Genomic DNA, 19166 nt, shown 5'->3' with positions numbered 1-19166 from the left:
TTATATACTTTGTGATATACAACATTCTTTATTTGTTTTTCTAGCGCGTATTTAATTATTTTATATGTATTTTAACTCCGATCGAAGCATATTAATTTCTCTTTCACCGTTTGAATTGTAAGAGCGCTATGTACTGACCAAAAATTCATTTGCTATTGTAACAAAAGTTAGAATTACTTAATATGATGGTAAGTATTCATAAAATATCAAATTTTCCGAGCAATTTAATTTATTTTTTTATTTCATAACAACCTTCTCCTGACAATAACAAACCAAAAAAAGAATTAGCGAAATCGGTCCAGCCGTTCATGCGTGATGAAGGTATATTAAATAAATATGGGTTCATTTATATATATAGAAGTGTCGTGAGCATTAAACTATTTATTAAAACCGCTTTAACTTTATACAACTGAAACAAACGAATAACTTTAATAGTACCGTGCTAATAGGTATATATTATTCTTAACAATAGCACTAAATACACGAGACTGGTGCCACGCGTTGAACGTCAAATATTCCAGAGGAAATATAGCAATAGCTCGCCCCTAATCTTGAGCCAAGTCAAGTGGCACCTGCAGCCAAATTCGTTCCAATTAGGAGGCAGACTACGCGTCGCAGACTGAACAGTAAATGATGCGGTTCCCACTTAGTGGGCGGGCGACACTTATGACGTATGCACGCTCAGCGTTTTATAAATATAATTTAATATGAAAATATTAGATATTAAATTTTAATAGCTTGTCTAGCTCCTTGTTATACGCCTATCTAAGTGACGTGTTTTGAGATCGTAAGTATTCAAAACCTAGCTTTTTTAAGGCAAACTGAGCTTAGTAAAAATACGTAAGTACGAATAACTTTCAAAAGCATGTCAAAAACTTTAAAAAGAAGTACCTTATTAGTTTGATATATTTGTGATATTATTATGTACTCGTTTATTCCAAACATACGCTAAGTTTCGAAACTATATATTTGTCCAAAAATTTAAACATAAAGAACAGTCTAAATTATATCCGATCAGTATTTTTTGAGATATTACCTATATTTCATGAGTTTTACTTTTGGTAGTTATCTTCAGTTAAAATGTGGCATGAGTGATAGCTTTTGTGGAATTGTAACCCTTTGGTCGCACCCTGGCTCTAGAATTAATACTTGTGAAGGCAAACGCATTGGGCGTGCCTAAGAAACGAAATTATTAAGCATTACCCATTTAAAACATACCTACAATTTTTTTTTATCTCTCATATTTTTTTTGTTTGAGTTATTTTGTGTGTTTCTGTGTATGTGTTTTGTTAGTAATCAATGTTACGTCTATAAAATTCAACAGTGTCATTGGACAACAGCATCATGGATTACGATATTCTTAAATGCTATAGGAAAGGCTGTTGATGCATACTCCAAACGTTTATCGTGATTTAAATATATGGAAGTTGCATCAATCCACTCGATGAACCATTGTTCGATCGAGTTCGCATCACTAGACTTTCTTGTCTTCGCCACCCTCGCGACGTTTGTTAATTATCGAGATTTTACAACACGCTTGCTGATTGAAATTGCATGTTCTGAATGCTAGTTTCATTAAGCTTTACTCATAGTTTCAATACTGCGAATGCAATTAATTTTAATTGCTTCTAATAGGTTCGCCTATAGTTCCCATAATCGCGTACCATCATTACAATGTCAAACAATAACTGTGAACTTCCGCCAATGCCTTGTGGTTTTGATTAAAACAATATTGATATTATTAACGTTACCCTTCCTTTTAACATCCGATTTTCTTCAAACAAAGAATAAAAGTTGCGTGAATTCTGAAATACGTTTTTCAAAATGTATGTGTTTATATTATAATAACGAATGATGTTTGGAACGAAACTCAAAATTACCTGGACCAGTTTCAGCTATGACCATTAATTATCCATTGTAAAAATGTTTAAAAAAAACTTTAAAATCGATGTTTAACCGCGTGAAATCAGGCAGGCCAGTTTATGATCGACCCAAAAACTTAACAACCAACATGTAATACCAAAACAAAAGCATTTGTTCAACTATATACATTTTGATACACGCAAAATCGACATTTATTTATTACAATGTCAAACGTATATCATAAGAAAATCCCATAGAACATTCAGTGTTAAGAAAAAAATAATTAAAAATTCCGCCAATGTTAATTTTTAAGCTGCCTATTTGTATTCAATTTATAGCCACTGAAAAAAACATATTCTGCAAACATTGTTAATTCAGATATAACACACAATTATTTTGTTTCGTTTCAAGAATATATAAAAATATTAATTAAAACAATATTTATTTTATGAAGCAATATGTAAAACGCTAAGTTGAATCAAAAGTATACTTTCTGTTATGCAAATCACTAAATTGTATTTTGTTTCTTTCCCGTGTCATTATTCCAATTTGTTATTTGTGTTCCATATATGAATTCAGTCTAATACATTTACGTGTTTGATATTGCATTGATATCAAATGCATTTAAAGTGGAATCGAATAGCAAGATGCACGATCGCCGGACAAGATCATTGAAAGCATTTGCACCGTGTACGGTAAGGTGCTAGTGAATCGACACCGAAGCTCAAATACTAATCCTATACATGCAATATGCATTGCAGTATTATGTCTCTATTTAGATATTTAACAGATAGACCTGGATCGAATAATATAAAATGAAGAGTGGTAAGATTCGGAAACGAATTAAAAGCTAGGTATGTTAATAATAAGGTATTAATAATAAATTTTAAGGTATCACTTAACAACTGGTGAGCCTCCGGCCCGTTTCCCCCCTGTTCTATAAAAAAAGGTCTGAGTCCTGTACGTCAAAAACATTTACGGGTCTTAGCCTAGCGACCCTCAAACATGTCGGGTAAAATTCCCCGGTACCCCAGTATTTCTTGGCGATTAAAAAGAGTGGCGGAGAGTTTATTGCCAGTTCTTCTCTTCCGCTCTACGCCCTTGATTTGAGAACTGGCAGTTAGTGTAAAATTAAAAGCATTTAATATTAAAGCATAAGAATCTTCTTAGAAACTTGAAATATAAAATACTACAATGCGTGGATGAACCATCAGATGACATGTCTAAGTACACAGCAAGTATATTTATTTTCAAATATTATATAAATGTGACAAATTGTAATAAACGCTTATCATATGTAATTAATCCGTAAGCATTTGAAATATTAAATCAGTTAACAAAATTTAAACAAGGGATTAGCCTTGCTAATGAAACTGTTTTTGGTCACACAAATTGAAGGAAGGAAATATTGATTATATAAAGGTTAATAAATCTCGTTTATTTCAAATCATTACAAATGTACCTACAGTTTAGATGTATCCTAATTTCATTCAGTATCATTAATCGGTACTCCTTCACGAGTATAGGCTTCCATCCATGGCATTCTTTCTCTTTTCCTTCTTACTCCTTCTGGTAACGCTTAAATAGATAATATTAGACGTTTTCTGGATAGAAGATATCTTCTATCCCTCTTTTTTAGGGCGCCCTCCTTCTCTCCCTTGCTCCCTTCCATATAGTCGTCTTTAAAGTCTTTTTATCTGTGTACCTTGTTGCCTGGCTCTCTTATAGCCTTGAGTTTTAAGGCATTTCACATTACGTATTCTTCTTATTTATCTTCTCTATCGCTTCTTTTCATTGCGTTCTAGCATGCTACGAGAGAAAGGGCTACCAAATAACAAAGGTTACTATCACACAACATTTAAATTTAATATTAACAAGTATACATACAATAAATCAATATGGAATTGACAACTCATCGAAAACAAAAGAAACAAGAATTCCAATAACACTGTTCACATTTGGATCGTAGTCATACAAAATGCAGTAACCATACAGTGAAAAACTACACGCACGTCAATAACTGTTTACTTTATATAAAATTTAACGTATACGCCAAGCATACTCGTATCCTACCAGTGATAACACTAATGTGCTTTCTCCTGCAATCTTTTCTTCGATGACACGCTAAAATCATCAACTCGGTGAATATGGCCTGTAACGCGTTGGATTAGGGTTTGTTTTAGGATGCTTATTACACCGACTTAGGATAATTTGGAGTATAAAAGCGGTGATGTCAATCTTTATCGCTAGGGAAGTCAGGGGGAGGTTTGCTGGCAAGGAGGGTGCGGCGCTGCGTCGATTGTAATCACGCAAATGGCATATCAAAACGTCACTGGTATATCGATGTTTCGCTGTCAATTCTGTGTGGCACAGGTTTGTGGCCAAGTTTTTATCCGCATTGTTAAATATTATAGCGAGACAATAAATTTTTATATTTTTTACCATTTTCCAGTTGCTTGTACATCCTTTTAATGCATTGTTCCGCGGCTTTCACTATACAAAACGGGACTTGTACACACTTGATATTAAATAAATAAATCAGTTAAAACTTTTTTAAGAATTGGGCCTCAGATTTCTGTCAGTATTAGTATGATAATTTGTTTGACACGTGCCGTAAATTGTTTGGTCTAAGGCAAGCAGGTTTGATGTTTTCCTTTACCGTTCAAGAGAGTTAAATGTGAAAAGGAAAGAATGAACCGCGGAATAAACCTACGACTACAGGGTGAGAGCTTGCTGTGAACACTGCTCCCACAATATACAAAAGTTAATTATGAGAACAGCCCTTACATTTTAGGATTACCTTGACCCAGCCATGATCAGGGGTTGATATCATTACACCAACCGACTGATAATATTGACAGTATGTTTAATAATAATAAAGTTTATTTGCCTCTATACTGCATTTTATGTGTTTCATTTACCATTTTTGTGTGTGCCTAATAGGACTTATTCCTGTGTTAACAGGTGATCAGCCTTTCATTGGGGAAAATATGTAAAGAGATGACTACATACTATTACTAAAGTAAAATAACAAACATTAATTATAAATTCATTAATTATTAGCTGTAAATCGAAACCAATGTAAAATGCATCAATATTTAAGTTTAGTTTCCCCATTAATTAAGGTATAAAGCGCTAGGAACTACTAGAAGAAGGATACATTTTTCTATTTAAAAAAGCTCATTTTGCTGAATAACTTCCACAAAAAATACACCCCGGAAAGAGCCCCACGAAAAAGTTCTCAAAGAAATTCTTTCAAATACACACTCATTAGGGAGAGCAGGAAGAGCGGATACTCGAAGTCTCTTGTAATAATTTCAAAGTAATTGAAGCAAGGTAATGTTGGTACCAGAATGGACCAGTCTTTAGTGGTCCCCTTTTATTTTTCTATCGGCACAGCCTGCCAGCTAGCCACTGACTGCGATCGCTTCCATTAAAATAACTCGTTAAAATTTATCATCGACCCGCTTAATCGCTTTAACGCCACCATCTGGGGTTTTATGATTTTTCTGCTTGTTCATATAATTTGCTGGTGATTTTACTACGTGTACAAAATTGCACGCGTTTAAATAAACATTATGTTACTCAAATACTTGTATACTTGCCTAGAATTAGAGCATAATGTCCAAAGTAACAAATGCAATCTGACGCCAAATCCTATTGAAGTGCCGATGGATTATTATTTTATTATTTAATAAAACATTTGCAATTCCGATGTTGAATAGATATGGCTTAAGATTAGCGTAAAATTATATTTTCATAAAATAAAATACTCTTTCAGGCGAAATCCAATTTAATCAAATCATGCCGGATTTTCTGTAGCTGCGTTATTCCGCTGAGCGCTCAAAAGATAATTAAATAATTAAGAATGTATGAATGATGCCGTAAAGCTGTTTCTCTGATATTGTAGTAATGCAGTCCTCTTGGGCGAAATCTTTTAAATTATTCTCTCATGCTCCGTAATTACAGGGACTTGCGTGCTCTTAATCTATTGTGAATATTCTTCAGATTTGTGTAACTCCACTTACCTAAGTTGAGGAGTTAACGTGGTCTATGTATGAGAGTAACGCACTTAAAATAAGTGCAAAACTATATTTAAGTAGTAGAGTACATTACGCGCACCACCACTTTGTGTAACCAGCTGTCCACTGAAGTATTTCTGAACCAATTCGACTTAGGGACCCTAAGTCATATTGAAAAGAAAAGAGCGTACAAATTCTTAAAAGGCCGGCAACGCACTCGTTAGCCCTGTAGCATCGAGAGTGTATGATAGTATGATAGAGGCGGTATCACTTAACATTAGGTGAGCCTTCTGCCCGTTTGCCGCCTGTTCTATAAAAAAAAGTAGAATTTGTCCTTAGGCTTGCAGTCGCAGCGCTGTAAAATTAGATTAGAAAATAGGATTTTGAAGTAACATTTAAAATGTTCTCTTTGAAAAATGGCTAAATCCTCTAATTACAACTCATCCGAGAAAGTGATCAGCGAAAGTAAAAAAAACATTTTGCTTGGAAAAGCTTTATATTTTGCGTTTATAACGGTCAGCAAACGCGTCGAGATAGGAAAAAAAGCTCAAAGCGACCGCTGGTTGCCGGGAGAAAATCTGAGAGCTTAAACAGTGGCACGTATGAAATAGTGCCGCTCGGTTACATGAAAAAGACGAGAGAAATCGAGTGACAGGACCACGGCACAGGATTTTGGGGCAGATGCTTTTTTGCGGGATTTTCGGCGGGCTGTGCAGCCGCGCGGACCATTTGAATTTATTACGTACGCATGATGGTGTTATAACTTGAGACCACGGTTTCTTAATCAAAAGGTTTAACACTTAAATAGCTTATCCGTTCAGATTAGAATTTGTTGTGCCTTGTTCTTTATATTCTCTATAGGCCCTCCTACCGAAACAGTTTTTAAACCTCATGGTAATAAGAGTAAAAATTTACTAATTTATCCCCTATAAAACTAAAATACCCTTCTCGTTCTGTCATATTATGTATAGATAATAATAGATATGGCGGTACTTATTATTGTAGGATATTGGAGGTTAGCTCTATAGCTCTATAGCTAGCTATCTACTGTGTTTTATGTTATTTTATTATTAATATTGTATACCTATATATTTTAGCCTTTTTTTAGTAGTTTGGCCATGTATAGTCTGTAAGTGAATAAATAAATAAATAATACTTTCAACTATTTTAATCGTCTTTACTAAAATTCCTCTAACCGTAGAAGATACAGATTGTTTCATCTTAAACTTTATTTTTTTTACTGTAATCTAGTTGAATTGATTCGATTTTCTACTTTTATATAAGTTATAAAAAATAAAAATATCGCCAATCTTACCAACTAGATATAAAAAACTTTTATTAATATATCATATCATAGATTTGAGAACAGAAATAACTCAACTCACACCAGGAGCTACAACTATTTTCGCCACATTAAAATTGTATTTCTCTTTACAGATTGACCCCAAAGTGGCATTTCCCAGAAGAGCACATCCAAAGGTAAGCGAATGATATCTTTGTGGTCAGACATAAACTGGGGCTTTATTAACCCCATCGAGATTAAATTTTCACTGAACTTACGACATATTGTGCAAAATATCTTTGCTAACCGTTTGTTTATTTTAAAACATTTACACAAAATATTATTTTAGGCTGGACGTAACTCTCGCTCGCTATTAAGATGTTGGCTCATGATGCATAAATAAGTAGGGGATTATAATTTAGTATGCGGAGTGTGATCTTCGGGACCGTTGCCTGAATGCTCAGGCCTGATTGAATTGTGTAATTACTATTTCGTCCTATATCACACTTGATCCTATTTGTAAAATTTGGATTTTATATTGCATTAATAAGACTACTTTTTGCCTCAATATTTCAAAGCTATATATTAAGGTTGTTTTGTTTTCCAATGATATTTCATTGTAAATTATTAAAAAAAAGATTCAATTGTAAACATTTGCATGGTAGCCACATGTCTGTATAGATAATACTTCGTATATTTTTGAAGAACAAAGAATGTGCAGGGCGCTCATCCGATGTTAAGATACTGTTACCCGTGGGCACTCAATGTTATAGTTATTTGTAACCAGTTACTCGAAAACATGACCTAACGGTTGACAGACGCAAGTAACCACTGGTATAACACTGATGTCTTTACATAGCCTTATATTACTTTATCGAATACTATTAAAGGATAACAGTTTTATATATTTTAAATAAAATTTACATTTATAAAATTATTATTACTTTTGCGCCTCAAACAAACTTCCTTAGTTGAATGCACAATTTCCGCTCCAGACAATTCTATCTGACGAATTTCCTAGATAATGGGACTACTAGGGGACGGGCTTTGAATCAAATGAATTTTCCAACCCACGTAAGAGAGTTATTGTTTTTACAATTATCAGATTATTTCAAAAAAAATCACTGCATTTATTTTCATTATACGTTGATGTTGTCTTGATGTCAAAGGTTTATTCTTGGTTCAAAGAGTAAGGCAGGTTTAAATTTAGAGTGTATTAGCTTAAGTAAAGAGACAATTTGCAATTCAAATTTAAAAGGGAAAGGTAACTTCATATTAACAATTTTACGATAGGCAAAATATCCGCGATACCCAAACATCTGCGCGAGGATTTTGCGTGCCAATAAATTTAATGTTAAGACTTCGAATCCAAGGCTTATCGGTTCAATGTTTTTGTTCAGCTATAAATATTACTTCTGTAATAATTCACGTGAAAAAAATTTTACGTAACATTTGGGTAATAAATTGAACTACAAAGATTTCTCTATTACAGAATAACATTTTGTATGAGAAACAATTTGAAATTGGAACACCACATACGGGAATGTTTGCGATATTAACAAAACCGCGAAAGCCGGCGCGCTCTTTCTTTTATATGGACATTATACTTGATGGATGGTTTTAAAACATTACTCTATCCGGCCCGTGTGGCGTTGCGTGGCCGGTCAAAGGGGATGCCGGCTATGCGAATTACATGAATACATTAAGGACTGGCTCATACATGTTAGGTACACTATAATACTCACGAATAAATTTAGAGATTGTTCCTTCATCACTGAATGGCACCTTCGTATGTAAATTATCATGTTCTATCGATCGAGCCCTGATAACGACCTAAGTACGGACTTGATTCCGTAGCGTATTCAGCTTGGAATAATTTTGTGGAATAACTTTTTTGTAAGTGTAATTAGTCGAGATGATAAACGACGCGCGAAATTGTAATTTTGTGCTTGCGGTGAAATTCAAATTCGTGATTATCGTGCGCCGTTTCCCGTCTAATGCAAACAATAGAAAAAGGGGACATCTTTCTCGGCAAACTAAGGACAAAACAAACGAATTTTTAATATCGCCTTTATCGATAATTGAGACTCTTGCAAAAACCTCTTATTTTGAAAAGTTTTAAGAGACTAAAAGAGGAATTGAGGAGGAAAATGGAACCCGAAAGAAAACTTTTTTCATCTTCTTTGTTTGACATTGACAGTAACCGGCTTTTTATTTTCGCAGATCTATTTAATTTAGAATCAGTTCAAGCAAAATTGCTTAACATCTGGCGGGTGACGGCCAAGTTTTAATTGTTTCGGAGAAAAAAGTCAAAATCAATGTTCTGGTAAAAATTGATAAAAAACTATATATTATATAGATTAAAGAGTTGATTGGAATCGTTAAAGATATCTTAATGCAATTGTACAGCAACCTTTGGAGACAGATAAACAGACGCAGTGTATTGTTAGTGTAGACGTAGAGACATGGAACAAAGGCTAATATGTCATTGTGGGCAAGTTAATTGACGCGGTTTCCGTACCGACGCGGCGGAACGCAGACGTCAGCGTTTCCTCCTGTTACATATTTATATTCCGTTCACTATACAATACATCCGTAATTCTAATTTCAAAATTTAAAACCGAAGAAGAGAGAAGAGAATTGAAACCGGAAACGGAACCTGCTATACGTTATAATTCAACTATTGATAGATCCATAGACGAAAATTGGATACAATTTGTAATAAAAAAATGTATAGTATATTTTAAATCAGTTATACCAAGCAACCATGCTATTGTTTATACAATAGAGAATATTATAGAGCCACATTTGAAAATGGAGTTCAAAATTTTACAAACACATGTGAACGTTGATATTACCAATGTTTTGGTCCGTCATAACTGATTAAGCGTAAACTTTATGAGAAGTAGTATTATTAGAACTATGGATCCGCACCGGCATCACACGGGAAACCGTAGTCCGTAAACCTTGAGAAAATATATACCTTTCCCATGAATCTTTCTAGATATTGGCGAAAACAGCAATAAATACAGTTCAGTCTTTGAGTTTATCGCAAAAAAATAGATGCGGCAGAGGACTTGTTTTTATTTAATAAAAAAATTATATAACTCTTATTTATTTTTATTACGCTTTGTTGCTATAAGAAAACCAATAACACAATACATACAAATTATAAAGGATGCAACTGGCGACCTTATCGCTAATAAGCGATCTCTTCTTGGCATCTAGTAAGAGAAAGACTAAAAAAAGAAAAATAATGAGTTTAAGAAGTGCCTTAATCTTAAGCTAAAAAAATAATTACAAACTAAAAACTAAAAAGCTAACTTGAAGGATTCATGACAATGCAAAACAAAAAAGGAAATACAAGAGTTACACAAACCACGATAATCTATATAATTCGATCTATCTATCTATAAATCTATCTATCTTGCTGCACTTTTGTTTATTATTAGTTACAGTCTAAACAATGAAAGGAAAGTATATGCTATGCAGGGTTCATGCACACTCAAAGTTCACGACAAATTCAATTAAGACACTCTAATCGACCCCGAAATGGTCGCCAAAATCGGTACTATTTGTGATTACACAGTTCATACTCTTTAATGGACTTCAAACTAATTCAACTCTCTTTACAGTAAGATATTTGAGGAAAAACCCACATCTCTACCACAGTTAGTGTAGTTGGTAAACTACGGCTTGTGTTAAGCTCGTGGCACACTTCGCTAACAAAGAATTTATTTGTATATATTTAGATTATTTAAAATATCATAAGTTGGAATATAGTATAGAATATAGTTAAGTCTCATACATTCTCACCTTCATATACATACCGTCACACAATACAGCTCAATTAGTTATTACTAAGATGTATTGAATAATTCTTTCCCTAGTGTAGTTTAGTAAGTTTTGAACCTTTTTGTAAATACTATGTACATTGTTGGCTATATTTTGAGTGTTTGTTTTTATCGTGGAAGGACTCATATAATATCTGTGACAGCCTTTCTTCTTATACCTTAAAACCTTTTTGGTTGTTATTTATTATTGTTATTAACGGTATGTTTTTTTATTTATTGTAAGAAGTTTTTGCAACGTACTTTACGTCAATATAACTATTTTTAATAAACAAATAATTAGATTTAGATAATACTAAATAGAAAACTTCTCTGAGGATAATGTTTAGCATATCGGAGTGTTTTCTTACTTTCCCGTTGTTTATGACTTTTTTAATCTATATTATTATAATAATACCTAATGTAACATGTTGTAGTTAATTAAAATTAAAAATTGTTTTGTAGTACTAGTTTTAGTATCCGATCGACGTTCGCAGGCCTTTCTACCTATTTCATTAATCGTTTTGTCGGTGTAATCGCAAGTAATTTAAAGAGAGCTTCCAACTTCCTTAGTGTTTTGTATTTTCTTTTTTAATTACTTCGTTTTAACTTGGTGTAGACTGACAGCCAAAGTTCCTATATTTCACCTTTATGCGATAATACTGTTTCAATGCCTACTTGCACGAAAGCGTTGTGACGTTTTTTCCTGTAAGTCGCTCGTTAAAACTTTGAATGTACAATTAAAAATTTTTACTCGAGTAGTGTTCAAATTTATTCTGTAACAATGTTTTCAAGTGATTTTGGGTTTGTTTAAAGAATTGTTCGTGTAACCTAATTTTTAATAAAATATTTTAATATTTTTCTCATTTATAGCTCTCCCAACTTTAATACATTTTGCTGCAATATTGTTGTCTACTCTAATCAGGTTTATAATCTTGTACAAAACGACTGCATCGGAAATAAAACTAAAACCAATCTATATAGATCAATGAATTGCTTAACCAAACCGCAATATGTGACTCATATAAGTATGCGTCGAACGAGATATCTTGCATTACCTAAAATACGTACGTACTATGGCAAAAAAATATTTACCTACGAAGACACACAGCTGTATAATAAACTACCCACAAATAAAACAAAATATTACTTCTTTCAATTCATTCAAATCAAAGCTAAATGAATAGGTTAGACAAAATTACTTTTAAATTAATTTCTTATAATTACTTTTAATTTATATTTCTTTGGTTACTTTAACTTTAAGTTTATTGCGGGTACCGCTATCATTTTATTGTGATTATTTTAAGAACGACTACAATGTAATGTTAATCTAAAGTATTTTTCTTATTTAAGTGACATTTTTGTCATTTAGGAGAAATAAAGTCATAAAACCTCATTTCTGTCTGTTTGTCTAACTAACTCGAGAATGATTCGCCTAATCTTGCAATAATTGAGGAATATCAGAGAAGATTCAAATGGGGTGGTGGTGGTGGTGATACATAATTATTAACTAAAAACGACAGTTGAATTATCCAATAAAATCTGTTCCTAGCTGTAAAATATGTGTGTATGTCTATTGTTTTTAGAAATAAACAATTCTTACTTGGATACAAAGATCCTGCACAAATTAGTGTGTCGGCTACATCTACCCTACATTTTAAAGGTCCGATCTTTTTGGTCTGTTTAAAAAAAATGAAATAAGATATGACATTAATATATGTAAGTGATACGAAGTTAACTGGGTTGTATAGTAGAAATTATCAATGTAAATATACTTAATTCAAATCTCGTACTAAACCGGTAAGGCGGATCGTGTCGCTTCTCCATGATGACTCTCAGACCATCACAACCGAACCAAATGCCACAATACGTAACTAACGTAAAGGAGTTAATTTAAAAACAATTTTCTTTAACAATCGTATAACATAAAATTAATTAGGTTATAACGATTGCGTCATAATAATTTCCCATTTAAATTACCTTGTACCTATGTTACTTCAGGTTATTAATTGCATTGCAAATGAACAATTACGGGCAACAACAGCCATAAAATGCCGCTCAGCTAAGTCCAATAGCAGGTCGTTAATTAAAGGTAAAATACGAGATATTGTATAACATAGTCGTGAATAATGTGAGTTGGCCCGTCGGCGTCCGTTGCAGCCTCACTCTGCGGTCGCGCGACTTATGCGCCGCTGGACACTAGTTATGAGCTTCGAGCCGCTCATAAGTCACTTCCAACATCTGTTTCGTCATTACTTACCAGGCTTTTTACCTGATTTCCCCTATCGGCTGGTTTTATATGGGACATTACCTTGAAAGGCAAATGAGGTTGTAATGTAAATATAAATATTGTATACTTGTCAACAGCTGGAATAGAAGTGAATTAAGGCAGTCATTTTAACTGGCCTAGCCTTAAAGTTTTAATTGAATAACGTATAAATTTGACATACGCATGTCAAGTATGCAACAACCAACTTCCTCAAGAAAAGAAAGGACTAATTCTAAAAGACGGAGAGTTTTCTGGCAATGTGAGTCCATATTGATATTACGAAAGAAATCTCAATTCTTTAGCTTGTAGCTGTGTTACATTTATTAAATCCCACGTGAATGTGCTACACTTAACTGTGCGACTAATCCCCATCTATATTACCTCTATCTCGCACCTTCTAGTGGTTCGATCCCACTAAAATGCCTCCCTTTTAATACCTCCACAATCGCTCTCACATCGAGTTTAGAAACCGCTGTTGAAAGCAAAAGTTTCACATAGAACACGGAGCATACTTTGTGAAGAAATTGCATTTAATCATGTTGGGACCTTCTCATAACTCGCTTTTCTCTCATATATTTTATGAATTCCTTACATACTTCTTGTAAACAATTACCTTAATACTTTCATCATACGTGACTCCACGGCCTTAACTATTTTAATAAAATAAATTGAAACTCGTTCCATGAGTTAAAAGTTGCGTCTCATGTAATAAATTGCTTAAAAACTCCTTTCATCTCGTAATCGATTTTTATCAGGGTAAGTGTCATACGTAGAACTTTTAAGGAAATACTTGAGCTTTTTTTGTAAGTAGATAACGTATACTCCATCGGACGTATAAAACTCATTGTAGAACTCGATTTTAATCGTAATGTCTAATGGAAAAGTTTTCAACACGTTCCCTTAGAGCGCTTAACGCAATCTCCTGCACTTCTAGTTTCTTATATTTCTTTTGCATTTTACGTATTGTAGTACAGAGCTTTTTTATTTCAGATTAAGTTAGTTATAGCACCCTATACAGTTTAATTAATACTCGTTTCATTGTAGCTCGCTAGTATTAATTGTACGTTCTCTTCACTGCTGCAAGAATTTTACCTTTCAAGCGCGCTACTAATTGTTAGAAAGTCCTTTATTGTGTTCCAATAATGATTCGTTAAAAACTGTGAGTTGCTTACAATTAATTTAATTTGTACAAAGTAAAATAACAAATTTAGCGCAGTATCAATATAAGTTTATTATGTAGTAATATGGTTATAACAGCCCGTTTCAAATGGTCATTCTTCTAGTATACAGTTCAAAAATTCATAGGTGGATTTTTGCTATGATAATTTAATTCGCTTTCTAGAGCGATACAATAATTATAGCGGTCATACAATTTTGTGATACCATTTTCATAATACGAGTTGTGTTTAATGTCAAAACAGGCTTTTCATTTTACGATCATCAGCAAATCACGCGATTCATCAGCGCAATATTTAATATACAGAAAGCTTTTCCGGAAGGTCCGAAAAAAAAGTGACATAAAAAATTTATCGATTTTTGAAAGATAAATTCTTAAAAGGCCGACAACACACTCGCGAGCCCTCTGGCATTGAGAGTGTCTATAGGCAACGGTATCACTTAACATCAAGTGAACCTCCTGCCCGTTTGCCCCCTGTTCTATAAAAAAAATCCGACTTTGTTTTTTAGATTAAGACATTTTATACTACTAGTGTAATTAAATAAATATTGTTATATTCGTATTCCAACAGCTGTTTAATAGGCATACATACAAAAATAAACACAAAACAAATCGGAGCTTTAAACAAAATATTACTGAAAAACAATTAGAAATCATTCAAAATTAAACTGTGATTTCTCGACTGAAACAGTCAAAGGATGAAAATTATCCCCTTGCGTGCAATAGCATTGACAGTCAGATCAGCAGTTGTGCACCTCGGCACATAGTTTCATCGTGTTTCTTGCCACTTCATGTTATGCATGAAACTTCAATATTACGTGAAATTAATCCCTTTGTTCTAAGTAATAACAAACTTAAGGTGTTAAATTATATAGCCTCATTCAGAATAACGTATTATGTGAAAGGGTCGAGAAACTATTAAAGAAATGCATTAATTATTCTGAATTTATTATACATATTGGTTTTTAAATACATTATAATACTTACATATTGTGTAACAGATATAAACGCATAGCATAATAATTCAAAGGTGAGATAGGATTGCTAAACATTTTGAGCGTCTAGGTAAATAACAAATTCATGTTAAATCAGCTAACAAACTTTTTTTTAAATTGTACGATTATTTTACTTGAGAAATGATGAAATTGCAGTATGAAATATCGAGTTGTACAGTTTTAATTCAGATATTACAAACATAATCGGATTTTTAAGCAACTGAGTTTCATACTTTAAAGTAAAATACAAAAGGCCAGCCGTACCTCCTCGATGGCCGCCGTTCGACTAGCGTTTTATAAGGCTGTTTTTGCCCACTAAAGTATTTCCAAACAAATTTCGACTTAGGACCATTCAAGAAAAGACAGTACCAATTCCTAACTACAGTACGAATCCTCGCAAGCCCGCAGACATTGAAAGTATCCGGGCGGTGGTATCAATTACCATAAGCCCATTTGCCCCTTCTCTTTACAAAATAATAATAAATAATTTTACAATATATGATAATTAAAGCATCATTGAATCGATATAAATTGTGTCATTAATGGTACATTGACATTCAAGATAAAGTTCTCGAGCGAGACATGAATGTGTAATTTTCGGCCAAATAATAGCAATATTAATTAATAACTCGAAAGTCAACTCTCTCGCCCTGTCATTAGTTTGAACAGAGACGTATGAGTGTATCAATCATTAAAGTGTTATCGGCTTTGCACACGACATGTCTCAAGTTTGTATCAGGTTGTATGGTTTTAACCCACGTCAAAACCCTTCCGGTGTTATAGGCGGGTATACAAATATTTTTTAATTATTTATAACTTTTGCACCGGAAGTCCAAATTTTGGTAATGCCAAAACGTTTACGTGTAGGCTATAAAATTATTTAAAATAAATACAACGTGTACACAGACAATTAATATTCAATTCTTTGAATGTACACCAGCTTAAATAAATCTAGGCCCTAAGCCTGGAAGGTTCTCTTCTTTTCAATAACTGTGGTCTAATTGGAGGCTTTTAAAAGATCAAAATTAGATATCACAAAGAAATAAAAAAGCGGCCACCGTCTTTTGTTTTATTCCCAGCCAAGTCAATTCAGGATCATTATAAATCGACATTTTATGTAAATGTATATTATTCGTATAAACGACTGACATTTTCATATAAAACACAACACAAAGGCTACACAATGTACACTTGTAAACGTCCAAAATATATAATAAATCCTTATAATTTTACTTTTACTGCCAAATCAAGCGTTGAACGGAAGAAAATAACTGGCAATAAACTCTCCGTCACTCTTTTTAAACCCCATTTTTTGTTTTAAAATTGATAATGTGTGTCGTATCCTGATGAGGTTATATCGAAGTAGACAGGTCATCATAACCGATGACATGCCATTAACCCAGCACTCTTCGTTAACTGTCTTGGACACTGTCTTACGGGAAATGACCGCCGTTGGAAATTGACAGCTCTTAATTGACTTTAAATTTATTTAAGCCCATTACGCGATGTTTCTTATAAGCTACAAACCAAACTTCTAGTTAAGCTAACATAATGTTTACTGCGATTGTATTTATGACGTCACAGTCACGTTCAATTGTATAGTTGGTCAAAACACTTATAAAGATAAAAAATATATTCGAAGCATACATCACGAGGGTACAAAGATGATGGAATTTCGTTTAGAATGATAGTGTTATATTTTTTCTCCGTCACCAGTGGCCAATTTAAGTATTAATAAAATGACAAAACGTGACCCGAGCTCGCCTGCCATCCATCACAGCCGCACGTCAAGTGGTATCCGGGCGATTAAAAACTGAACCTAACCGAGATATTTTGGGACTGGTTAATATTCTAGACAAGGGTGCGTTTAAATATTAAACAAGTGGTTAGAAATTTTACCTTTTAAAAGTGAGGGTAAGCTAGCCGGGTAGCCGGATCAAAATTCAGTTTGCAGACCGCATCCGGCTTTCAAAACAATGTAATATAATTTTTGCTGCGTAGTTAGAGGATGTTTATGATGTTTATGTATTTAATTTGGGGTTTATTTCTATTTAAGTTAATCTAACTTTATGAGTAATTTTTACATAGTAATAATTAAAATAATTAAAAGTTTATACAGACAATAAAAACAAATTAAAAAAGTTTGCTTACTGTACCTTTTATACTTATTCATAGAGGAAAGCACCAGCTCTGAAGTCACATATACCAGGCGTCGCGTCGACTTAAATCTATAATTAGAGCCTGTGAACTTGAACCCCATGGCCCAAGAGTATACTACTCCGAGCTTCCAAGGGTTTGACGACATTCCATCCAGCCGCTTGCCATCGTCTCTTGCCTGTTGGCAATGACGTACGTATGTGCGTATGTAGTCTTTCTATCAAATTGTGCTTATTCTGTGATGGAAAGTGGCTGAAGAGTTTGTTGGTTAAAACGATGTTAAGACTTAGGAATGAATGATTTTGTTAGTAATAACGGAGAATGAGAGGGCGAGCCCATATCCCTCTTAATAAGACATCGCTGACAAACAAAACATAATGCAGTAGTTTACCAGGAGTGAGTTGTGTGTAGAAGTAGGTATAACCATTTGAATTGTTATTTTTTTATCCTCATTTGTTTCAATTCCATTTCCTCATCTACGTCCACAAATTATTAACACACCGTTTAAAATCACGAACGTACACTATAGATTAATATTAAATCAGTTTTCTCATTCAGTTCATAAAAATGCAAGGCGAGAAATCCGTGCGTTTTTGTTTCATTACTTTAACGCGATTTAAAAGCTTTGGATTTGGCAAATAGCCTATATAAACTCCACAGTTTGTATTGTGAAGTTTAATTTTTTTGCTACTTGAATATAATATACAGGATGTGCAATTTCATCAATTATAATAATTAACTATAAACTGTGTGATTTAACAATATAGCTCGACTCTCAATCCTGAATCGTGGATTAGAATCATCGCTGTGCATAAATAGACCTTTGTATATATGTGCATTTAATACTAGTACAGTGGAGTTGACGAGTGTATGGCAAAGAAAGACGTATGACCACACTCGCATAAAATTAACATCTAAAGGCAATTTTTGCCGCGCACCACCACTATTTGGAACCAGCTGCCCACTGAAGTATTTCCGAACTAATTCGACTGAGAGATTCCTTCAAGAAAAGAGCCACATCTTTCCTGAAAGGCAAACAACGGACTGGTGAGCCTGCTGGCAATGTGGTACATGGACGGCGGTTATATCTTAACATGTCACCGGTTTGCCTCCTATTAAACCACAAACTTAAATAAATGTTTGAAATGAAATTGCCACATTCATCTTATAAGTAATTAAAAAAAATGACTTTTACAATTATTGAGTGATGGATCCTATACATGATACGTAAGTCTAATTAGCCAAACACAATCAAAGCAATTATCACCTTTGAATACAATTAAGATTTCAGTCTTGTTAGTGGGTGCATACACACCAATTAACAATACATATCGCTCCTATATTATTATCCTTAGAAGATTAATTAAATATGTAATACACGCAAAAATATAACAGCTGTTACATAATATACCCGCAAAGTTTTTAGTTTTTTAGTATAGAAGAAAAAGCTAGCACTTGGTTGACCTTTATATGCTACAAAAACTTAATCTTATACCAAAAAAAAACACAGACGTGGGTGGCATAGATGATACATGTATATTACTTTAATATCGATTACGTAATCTGTTTGA

The 19166-nt window shown here is 33.4% G+C and overlaps 1 protein-coding gene across 4 annotated transcripts in view; it reads left to right on the top strand.

The window, feature by feature from the left end:
- The window catches only part of LOC110994641 (RNA-binding protein Musashi homolog Rbp6), a 437627-nt gene that overhangs the window by 210076 nt on the left and 208385 nt on the right, over positions 1-19166 (top strand). For all 4 annotated transcript variants that reach the window (XM_022261424.2, XM_022261422.2, XM_022261423.2 and 1 more), the window contains exon 5: positions 7323-7364. In XM_022261424.2, coding sequence (XP_022117116.2) covers positions 7323-7364 — 42 coding nt within the window. The remainder of the gene's footprint in view (positions 1-7322; positions 7365-19166) is intronic.

This window comes from Pieris rapae, chromosome 7, assembly GCF_905147795.1.
Source record: "Pieris rapae chromosome 7, ilPieRapa1.1, whole genome shotgun sequence".
Classification (NCBI taxonomy): Eukaryota; Metazoa; Arthropoda; class Insecta; order Lepidoptera; family Pieridae; genus Pieris; species Pieris rapae.
The sequence above is the reverse complement of the archived record's forward strand: the minus strand, read 5'-3'. Positions and strand labels throughout refer to the sequence as shown.